This window comes from Belonocnema kinseyi, chromosome 9 (genome assembly GCF_010883055.1).
Source record: "Belonocnema kinseyi isolate 2016_QV_RU_SX_M_011 chromosome 9, B_treatae_v1, whole genome shotgun sequence".
Taxonomy (NCBI): Eukaryota; Metazoa; Arthropoda; class Insecta; order Hymenoptera; family Cynipidae; genus Belonocnema; species Belonocnema kinseyi.
Window position 1 is genome coordinate 59226096 of NC_046665.1, and position 11734 is coordinate 59237829.

Genomic DNA, 11734 nt, shown 5'->3' on the forward strand with positions numbered 1-11734 from the left:
CAGTCCAAGGCTATTTGAAAACAACCCCCGACACTTGACTGAAACCGAGAGATTTTCGAAACAAAAAGCATTTGAACATCTCTTCAAAACTTTGAAATTCTACAAAATCTCACATTTATTTTTAATACATTTTTTTAAACCCATTAAAATATTATAAAGTTCCGCAAAATTCTGTGCAATTTGATATTTTCTGAAATCCTTGGAAATTTAATAAAATACCTTAAGAGCTTTTAAAATTTCATAAAATCATTAAAATCCTCGGAAGTCTTATAAAGTCCGTTGGAATCTTTAGAAATATTTTAATGCATTATATGACCTGTAAAATTGTTTCATATCTTCTGAAATTCTAAGAAACTTTTCACAATCGCATACATATTTGTTCTAATCTCTGAAAATCATTCAATTCTTTGGAAATCCTATGAAACTTTTTAAATCTCTTGAAATTTCTATTGCATCCTTTCAAATGCCCTGAAATATTCTAAATCCTGCGAAATCCTTTCAAATTATTGATATTACTCAAATATTTCAAAATATCACAAAATCTTGCGTATTTTGTGAATGATTCTTTGAAAATTTTTAATGCTTTTAAAAGTACTTTGGATTTTTTTAAATACCCTAACATTTTTAGAATTCTTCGGAGTTCCTTAAAATTATTCAAATAAATATAACATTCCTTCGAATCTTTAAAAATATCATAAAATCTATGAAATGTGTTCAAATCGTTGGTAATATCCTGAAATACTTCAAAATCTTTAGAATCCCGTGAAACCACATGGAATATGATATTTCCTGAAATCCTTAACAATTTCTTAAATTTCCTTGTGCGCTTTTATAATTCTGTAAAATAATTGAAACCCTTGGAAATCTGATTAAATCTGTTGTAATCTTTTAAAATATTCTAAAACCTGAAACCTTATATTTTCTGTAAAATCGTTCCATATCTTCTCAAAGCCAAGGAAATTCTTTAAAACACTATGCAAAATTTTGTAAATCCCTTAGAATCATTAAAATTCTTGGAAATTCGTTGCAATTTTTGAAATCTCTTGAAAACGACTTGGGATATTTCTCAACACCCTATAATATTTTAAATTCTTCAAAATATTTCGATATTGCTTAACACTTCTTAAAATTTTTAAAAATTCATTGCATGTTTTAAAAATAACCTAAAATCTTTAAAGCCCCTTGGAATACCTACAAATTATTGAAATCTTTTGAAATCCTTTGGAAATGTTAAGAGCTCTTGAAATTAGTTGCAATCCAATATTAGTTTACCCATAGGTTAACTTATTGAAAGAAAATTGACTAAAGTGATATGTTTTTTTAGCAAAAAGTGACTAGTGACTTTATCAGGGTGGCCATTTTTTTTTAAATTTTCCTCTTCCGGCTTTCTCTCGGTTCTCCCAGTGCATATTCGTGATTTCTCCCGCGGTTTATAAAAAAATTAACTTTCTTTGAAAACCCACGGTTTTTCACAGATATTATAAATTACGGAAATCGATAAATGTCAGCAAACCTTTTTGCAATAAATGAATTGATTTTTAAATCATATAATAAGAAGGATAATGAAATTGTTGTATCTAGTAAAGGAAAGTACATATAAGCATTTTATTGCACATGCGCAAATCGCGCGTTCCTGTCTGAATTTCTATTTACCAACATGAAAATATGCAAATTTAAAGATCCATTATTAAACCACTTTTTTAATATAAGGTTTTAAATATTTTTAAATAATAGGTCATAATGAATAAGATAGAATTGCAAGCTCTTGAAATTTTGGAAAATATACCAACGATTTTGGACAATTTAATTATAAAAAGTAGTTGAATTGTATAATTTCTGAGTCGAAGCGCTAAAAATTAAAGAACTGTAATTTGATTTGGAAAATCACGAAATTAGAATTCAAAGCTATTAAAATGTAACAATTTAATATTGAAAAATAAATTGAATATTACAAATGCCAAGCTTCTGATATACTAGAATTTGACATTGTTATGACATAATAAAATTACAAGTGAACATTAAAACTGATAAGAAAACGTTTTCTAAAATGAAAAATGAGGTGAATTATTTTTAATAAAAACCTTTCGAAATATGCAGTAATTTTAAGCGGGAAACGTTAAAAATTAGAAAATGTATACTTCCAAACGTTAAAACTTGAACGAAAAAATTAAAAATTTAGTGTTGTTAATAAAAATTCAGAAATCTAAAATTGTAACCACTTGCAATTACCGAAAGTGTCCTTTTACTGATGCATCAATTTCAGATAGATTAATCTTCATCGTTCTTTATTTTAAATTCAATTTTCAATTTTTTTATTTCATTCTTCCTTTAGAATTATCATTCATTATAGCAATTTTTTAATATAAAATATTTTTAATTTGCAATGACTTATTTGTTTAAATTTTCAATTACGAATCGGAGAACTTTGAGATTTGAAATATAAAATTAAAAATTAAGATAAAGAATACAAAACAATATTATTATGATATGATTTCATTTTTTGAAAATGTACAGTTTCATACTTTTTAATGAAAAATTGCTTTATATTTACATCCAAAAATATTAAATTAAAAACTGACTATCAAGGCATTTAATATAAAATTTCGAAATATTTAATAGCGAACTGGTCCTAAAATTTTGAATATTTGAATTTGAAACAACAATATATTGAAATTAAAAATTTCAAACATCCAACAATTATTCTAAAAATATATTATTAATGAGTATCACATGTAGTATCAAGTGACATTCTAAACACTTTAAAAATTATATAATTTTCCGTTGGGAATTTTCAAGAGTTACAAAATGCGCAAAATATGAAATACGGGCAATCTCCAGGTGTAATATTTCTCTCCCGGCTTTATCTCGGTTTTCTCCCGGTGCAAGTTTCTCCCAGTTTTCTCGGGTTGGTGGCCACTTTGCTTTTTTTTAAAAAGTGACTAAAAAGTGATTGGAGAAAAAAGTTGACGAACCAAATTTCCTGACTTTTCCTCGATTTTCAGGTTTTCCCTAACATGCGGTCACAATTATCTAAGATCTTTACAATTTCTACCTGATTTTTCAGGCATTTCAAGGAAAACCTGAGAAGAAAGAAACGCCAAGGGAATTCTCAAAAAGAGAGAAAAAACCAAAGCGCCTAGAAAGAAGAATCAGCACATCATCCACTAGTTCTCCACGCTCGGAAAATTCCTGTGCAGAGATAGCCAGTGCGTGCAAAAAATTATGCGAGATGGTAATTCAGGGACCTGGAAACAATCATGGGATAACGAAGGAGTCGCAGACTGAAAGCAGTTATTTACAGGAGTCTTCGAAGCTTTCGGAGAAAAAAGAAGTGCTCGTTGAGCAGCAGGATTCTCCTAAAAATAAAATTCCTGGGAGGAGGAAATCGCAGGATATGAATGAAAATGCAAAGATGATTCAACATGAAAGTTCACTATCGAGAGAGAGAATGCTAAAATTACTGGAACAGGCTCAAATTAACACTCCTTTTGAAACGCAGTGTGCTAGGGTGAAGCAAATTGAACCTATTTCGGAATTTGTTCAGAAACAGAGGCAAGTCATGAGTCTTGAAACCTTACTCTTCGGGAACTCGAACTTCTTCTGACGATGGCTGTCGGAAAAATGTAGTGATCTTTTGCTCTCAAGTATTTATTATCGTTTGTAAGGACTTTCAGAAACTTTCCTCGATGGATTTTAGGTGTTAAAATAATTCGTGAATGGATTAGTTGATGAATGTTAACTTATGTATATAATAAGAAAGGGACAAGTGGCTTTCAAGATGAGGAGAATATTTTTTTAAGACTAATTTTCAAAACTATTTTTTTTAATTCACTTGTGGATCGACGGATAATACGGACTAAGGATAATAAGGAATAATTTCCTCAAAGGGAAAATATTTAAAAAATTGAACTTTCTTTTTCAGAGGGTTTACAATTTTTGGTAGTATTTTAACGGGATTAGTCTTAAGCTTTGATCTCAGTGCTTCCAGGAGTGAAGTTTATTTTTAACCGCTGGTTAGTACAATGAAAGGTATAAGGATATTTAAGTAAAAGTCTCTACGTTTAAAATAGATTAAAAATAAGTTATTGAAAGTAAAATTTAATGCCTCACATTTTTTTATGATTAATTTCAAGATTTACAAAGTATACAACTTCAGAGCAGAGAATCATACATTTTTTATTAATTTTTCTACAAACTCAATGATTTCAAATTATAGTTAAACGATTTTAAACTTTAAGCCAATTTTTCAAGTAACAAGCTTAAAAAATGTATAAAACTTAAGTGGAAAATGGTAAAAATAAAAATTTCCCATCCTTTAAGAATTAACAGTTAATCTGAGTCCATTTTAGAATTGAATTAATTTTTAAATTATAGCGTTGAAAACTGGGAATTTTATATTTAAAAAAATAAGTTCAATGGTCCTAAAAATTCAAAATTGAGGAATTGGAAATAAATGGGTTAAAAATGTCGTCAACACTAACCAATTATAAATAATTCAAACTGAACACTTTCCACATTACACGTTAAAGATTTGAAATAAAAAAATTTTGTATAGGAAAGCTTGAAAAGTTAATTATTTGAATGACATAGTTACAAATAAATAATTTATTAAAAATATAACAATCTAGATTTAAGTATTCGTAATTTTATGTACATTTTCAATTTTAAGTATTCTAAATCATATTTTCTTTTGGGATCACATTTTAAATTCTGGTGTGGCAAGTTGAGAAATTATATATCTTAAAAAGTAAGTTTATGATCCCCAAAATTCTAAATTAAAGCATTAAAAATTAATTGATTAAAATTTTTTAACACTGACCAATTATAACTAGTTAAGAATGAACACTTTCCACATTACCTTTTAAAAATTCGAGATTACACATTTTTGTTTTGAAAATCTTGACAAGTTAATTATTTGAACTGCATATTTAAAAATAAACAAACTCTTAAAAATATAAGAATGTACATTTAAATGATTCGTAATTATTTGTATATTTCAAATTTCAAGTATTCGAGATTAAATATTATTTTGAATTCACAGTTTTAAATTCTAACGTTAGAAATTTGGAAATTTTAGATCTTGAAAACTAAGTGTTATGATCCCAAAAAATCGAAATTAAAGCATTCAAGATTAATCGAATACAAATTTTGTTATCACTCAAAAGCCAACCAAAGTTAACATTTTTGCATTGGAAATCATGAAAATTTCATTCTGTAAATCACATATTTAAAAATAAACTAAATCTTAATACACATAACAACCTAAATTAAAGATATATTCGAAATTGTATGTGTATTTCAAATTTCAAGTATTCATGATTAAATTTTGTTTCAATATTGTGAAAACTTTTAATCTTTAAAATAGAAATATTCAGAAACTTAAACTAAAATAAGCAGCAATTTACAAAATTTATTTTTAATTCAACAATTTCAGTTTTTTAATGTTAGTTTTTAAGGGCGAAAAGATTTGAATTTAAAACTTTAAAAATTAATCAATTTTTAATTGAAAAGAAGATTTTAAAATTAAAAACTAAACAGTTCAGAATTATAGGTGACCAATTTCAAACTTAACAATAGAAGGGCCGGCCAAATTTGACCTTTCGACCCTTCTAGTGTTAAAGGATTAAAATTGGCCAATTTCTAAAAATCCTGACATCTGCTTAAAAAAACAATTTCAATTTTTAGGAATATAGTGTTGGTGAATTAAAAAAATTTTATTCTTACAAAAATACGCTCATTGCGACTTATTTTTTATACCGAAGGTTTGTAACCCTTATTTTTTAGAAGAGGGAATGTGATTTTATTACATTTTGAACAAAAAATTTGTTTGTATAAGAAAAATAAAAATTCACACCATACGTTTTAGATTTTAATCTTGGAACGCTTGACCACCCCAGGAAATTTATCATTACTAGATCGTGAATACAGTTTTTCAGATTTACGTGTAGATTGATAATTGACCAACATAATATGTTAATTTATTTCTATGATACACTTAATAAGTTCATAGTACTTAAAGCCACCCCATTTTTCAGGGCCGCCTCCTAAAATTTTTATTTTTATTTGAATAGAGCAAAATATTATTTATTGAACAAAGTTTGAAGTAATGTTTTCAAAGTTTAAAATGATCTTAGTTCAACGTTTCAACGTAACACTGAAAATTAAAAAATCTAGTTTTATCAAGATTTTAAAAACAACTATTTTTATTTGTGTACTTAAGGGTGCTTTTTATTTCTTAAATGGATGAGTACCGACACGGTTGCTAAAATGCGGAACATTTTTTTCAGTACATTTATCAGTAAATTCATTATACATTTTAATATAAAAGAAATATCCCGAGGTGCGTCTTTTTGTAAAGAATAAGTACAGGTGTTTCAAATTGAAAAATTCGGATTCACTCTTGAAGAATTAAAGAAAAATTATTTTTCCCAATTAGGTTTAAGGGCTGTTTTCTCCCTTTTCAATGGACTTTTTATATCTGTCACAGTAAAAAATTGGCATATTTTATTGGTGAAATATAAGTCTAAAAGTAAATGTGAAAAAAATGTTTTTGTTCTCAACCTAATAATGATAAATTTCATGAGGGTAGTCAACCTTCCTAAAAATAAGGATGCTTATGTTATTTCATTTTTAATGAAAAAGATGTGTCAGCATAAGCGTTCCAAAATTTAAGTTTAAAACGTATGTTGTGATTTATTTTCCAAAAGCATTAAATTAACTGCAGAGATAAATCACCCCTTGCAATTAACTTTGTTAAAAAATCCCGAAACAAGTCAATTTAAATTTTTAATTTCCTTATTTGCAGTAAAATATACAGTGAAATTCAGCTCATTTCAAAATTTCTGTATCAAATAAAATTTGAAAAAAATCCCATTTACCCTCGTAAAAAATAATTTTGATTAGTTTTTGAGATATCAAAGATGGTGTAACAAACAATCCGTGTCTACTATTTTTTATGTACTACAACATATTACAAAATGAAGAAACTCGGTGAGAAACATTTCAGGTACTTTCCTTATTTTTTTAACATGATCAACATAATTTAAAAAGAAGTTCAATAGGCAAGGCAAATCTTTCGATTTTTAATATCGAAATGACACTGCCAGATTGTGAATCTTAAATCTCAGATTGTACATTATAAATAGAGTCAAATGTGACTTAACTACTTTCTTAAGTGAAAGTTGTGATAGTCAAAAGTGTGACAATAAGTATTATACGAGTGAAGTGTATCGTTTTGTAAATATCACGGAGTTTTTGTACTATTTAAGCAATAATAAGGTGAATAGCGATAAAAACTCTCATTTATTTAAAGAGACCTAAATATACCTAGTAGTTGTTAGACTCTTATCTTTTTATACAAAAAATTTATTTTTTAGAATCTTTCAGATTCTTTAGAACAAATATTTTTGGACCATGAAAAATCTTTGGTAATAATAATTCGCTCTTTCATTTAATACTTCTATTACAAAATCCATTTACAGATCGAAAAAGAAGAGAATAAAACTTCTAGAAGACTATTGTACAAATACAGTTCCCACCAAAGATCCAAATACAATTCTCTCCCACTTTTCCGAATTTCTTCAAGAATACAAAATTCGGAAAATGGGCAACAAAAATTGGAATTTATTTTCGAAGTCTGATGGAATTATTCTCGATTTGAACAACAATGACAATGAAGAAATAAAGACACAATGCTTCAAATTTAAAGATGCCAACAATAATATTTGTTACGATGATAATAATAGAAGATTCGCGAAAAGTTATAAAAATTCTAAAAAAGATTTTAACGACAATTGCTCTTATTTCTGTGATGGCAAATATCTTAATTATTATAGAAAAATTAATGGAAGAGATGTTCGTTGCTGCGCTGAAAAATCTGTTAATGGCAATAAGAAAACCGAAAGTTTAAAGTGTGAACCTTTATCAAAATCTGCAAGGCCGATCGAAAATGTTGTGGATGTTAGTACTTTGATTAGAAATACTTTCGATGCATTGTACTCGAATCGGTGAGATATTCTTGATTTCGTATCAAATTTTTCTTCTCTTTAAATCTATTTTTTATCTTCACAAACCATGTTCCTGTTCTCAGTAATCAAAAAGTATTTTTGAATATCTATTTTAATGTTTTTAAGTAATATTTTAAATAAAGAGCCGTTAAAAATTACGTCACGCTACGGGATGGGGGGGGGGGGGTAAACAGGTTTTGTGAAAATTTATTGGAATGCTTGAAAAAATGAAAATTAGTTATTCTACCTTACAAGTAAAGCATCTAAATACCGACTTCACACTCATTCTCCTATTCTCCTGTTTGCACTTTTTTTTTTAATTTCTACTTTTTTCTCCTATTTTCAATAAACTTTCCCGATTTGTTTCTAAAATTCGAACTGAATTCTATGTGGTTGATGATTCAATTATTTTATTAAAAATTCTTTCTTCTTCTAGTCGAAAATCAATGTTGTAAACTGAAAAATTAACTAATCCATTTTTGGTTGAAAATTAATAATTTTAAGATAAGAATTCAACTATTAAATTATTCACTTTCAATTAATTTTTTCTGAATTCGATTACGGATTTGAAGTTAAAGTATACTTTGTTGAAAATTAATTTCATTGGTTGCAGATTGAACTATTTTGTTGAAAACTAGTTTTTTCATTTGAAAATTAATTTTTCAACTGAAAATTTAATATCCAATTTTTTGATGAAAATTCATCGTTTTTAGTTGTTAATTCTATTATTTGGTTGAAAAATGATGCATTTTGTTGTCAATTCGTCGTTTTCTTTCTTTTTTTTTGTAGAAAATTACTCTTCTTCATTATATTGGTTTACAATTTCACTATTTTGTAAAAAATTAACTTTTTAACTGGAAATGTAGCTATTCAATTTTTGGTAGAAAATTGACCCTTATTTGTCGCAAATTTGAATAGGAAAGTGAACTATTAAATTTTTTATTAAGAAAACATATTTTTGGTTGAAAATTGAACTATTTGGTTCTATTACATTTTTCATTAAAAAAAAAAAACAAATTTGTGGGTTGAAAATTGAACTATTTGGTTGAAAGTTAAACCAAAGTTTAAATAATTCATTTTTTTCGTTTCAGATTTCACAGATTTTCTTATCTTTTTGTCTTTAAAATTCAATTATTACATTGAAAGGTGAATTACTTTGCTAAAAATTCATTTAATTCATGGATGCTTTTTCACCCATTAAGCCCTGACGGGACGCAGTTTTCCATTTTTTCAGCCTTCTTAAGTTCAATGAAAACTGTCAGAAATTTTTTTTTAATAGATCAATATCTACGTAGAATTTCACGGTCTTTCTGAACCTGCCATTGGTTTTAGAGAAAAACGTAATGTGAATAGGTTATATTCGTTTTTTTAGCGAAAATTCGTCTTAAAATTCGTATGTCAAAATGGCGCTTCAAAGTAAAAAATTTTAGACGATATAGTAGTTTTTGCACATAAATATCGATTTCTCACAAATTCATGTGAAAATTTGAATAAGGGGGTTTTGGAGGTCGCTGAATCCGAGATCAAATTTGATACATTCAAAATGGCGGATCCAAATTGGCGGCCAAAATATTTAATTACGCATATTAGTATAATAATGTATACTAAGGGGTTTTGGAGGTCGCTGATTACGAATCCGAAATCAAATTGGACAAATTTAAAATGGCGGCCCAAAAAAATTTTATTACGCGTGTTGGTATAATAATGTATACTAAGGAGTCTTTTGGGTTGCTGATTATGAATCTGCGGTCAAAGTTAAAAAATTTTAAATGGCGGCCCAATATGGCAAAAAAAAGGAAAAATCCTAAACAGAAATATTTGTATTGTGATTTTTGTCGCTCAGGAATTAATGAGTAGTTTAAAAAAACCTAAAAAGTCATTAATAGAACCTAGATACGATCTAATATCATTATTACATATCATAATCGTTGATTATTATTCTACAATGTTTTTTATGAGCAAAAAATCTGTTAACCGACAACAAAAGTTTTTTGTTTGTTGATTTTTGTTGATTGATTTTTATGTAAAAAGCTACTATATCGTCTAGAATTTTTAACTTTGAGACGCCATTTTGAATAGTTACAATTTGATTTTCTACGGGGAGTCACTTAGACATGGAAGAAAAAGATTCGAGGACGGGATATATTTACTTCGGAAACATCGTGACATTCTACGTAGATATTCATTTATTAACCATTTTTTTCTTACAGTTTTCATTGAACTAATGAAGTCTGAAAAAAATGGCAAAATTCGTCCCGTTAGGGGTTATTAGGTTAAGCTGAAAATAAATTTTTTTAATTGAAAATGTAACCACTATATTTTTTGGCTGAAAATTAATCCTTTCTATTCAAATTTGTTTTTTTTTAAATTAATTCTTTGAATTGCGAATTAGACGATTCAATTTTTTGTGAAAAATTAATCGTAGTATTAAAAGGAAGAAACAAAAATCAAGGGATGAATCAAATGAAGATCACGAAAAGGTTTATGGGCATAACGGAATTAAAATGGCAATGCAAATGCCTTAAAATTATCTGAAGAACATGTTCAGAATTTTGTGGACTTCGAAGTTTTTTTACTTTACTAATATTTGTTGCACGCGCATTAAAATATTAATAATTAAAAATGACGCGGTTAATTTAAATATCCGATACTGGGCAATGTGATATTTAAAACTTCAATAATTCAATGAAAAATGGAACATTTGAATTAAATAAAGATAAATAATTCAAAATTCAATTACTCTGGAACTAAGAAAGTAAAAACTTAAAAATTTGAATTTGGAAGCTATCAGAGCGAATAATTTTTAAAATTCCAAACAAGGAAAATAGGGTAATTTTTTTACAAAAATATGTGAATAATAGTGTAATGAATTTCTTTGAATAAAATTAATGCATATGTACCATATTATATTCAGTATTAAATTCTTAATATTTACAGTCGAAATATATTTGAGTTGATTTTATAACAGAAAAGTCCAATTTTTAAAACAGTAGTTAACTTTTAGAACCGAAAAGATTAATTTTGGACAAAAAATATTAAACCTCACATCAAAAACAATTACATTTTCAACCATATAGTTGATTCTAAGCCAAAAGAGCGATTTTTTTAGAAGGAAATTGAATTTTCCACCCAGAACCTTACCGAAAAGGATGTCTTATCAATCTAATAGCACGCATTTTTTTATTAAAAATCATAAAATTTTGACCAGACAGTTGTATTTGTAACCTGTAAAGATATATTTTCAACCAAATAGTTAAATTTTCAACTTCAAAATATAAATTTTCAACCAAACAGTCGCATTTTAAAAAAAATTCATTTTCAAAAATAAATAAATAATTTTTAACCAAGAAAGAGGAATTCTCATGTATTTGAGTTGTATTTTCATTCCAAAAGGAAGAGTTTTCTATAAAAAACAGGAGCGTTCAACAAAATAAGTTGCAATTTTTGACTAAAAATCACTTTTTAACAGAATCGTTGAATTATGATCAACACAATTAATTTTAAACAAAATAGTTAGATTTTTAATAAATTAGTTGCATTTCAACTAAGAAACTCAATTTTATACAGAAAAACAACGAATTAAAAAAAAAGCATCAATTTTCAACCACATAGTTGGACTTTCAACCAAAAATATTACGAGGGTAGTTCAATAAGTCCTTAGAATGACCAACAGATGGCGCGCGAATCGCTCCAAATCATCTGTTTTCAGTCAGCACCACTCCCGACTA

General features: G+C 27.2%; 1 protein-coding gene across 2 annotated transcripts in view; it reads left to right on the top strand.

The window, feature by feature from the left end:
- LOC117179488 (protein fantom-like) overlaps positions 1-4169 on the top strand; it is a 40442-nt gene extending 36273 nt beyond the window's left edge. For both annotated transcript variants that reach the window (XM_033371345.1, XM_033371346.1), the window contains one exon: positions 3065-4169. In XM_033371345.1, coding sequence (XP_033227236.1) covers positions 3065-3604 — 540 coding nt within the window. In that variant the 3' untranslated portion in view covers positions 3605-4169. The remainder of the gene's footprint in view (positions 1-3064) is intronic.
- The last annotated feature ends 7565 nt before the right edge of the window (positions 4170-11734 follow it).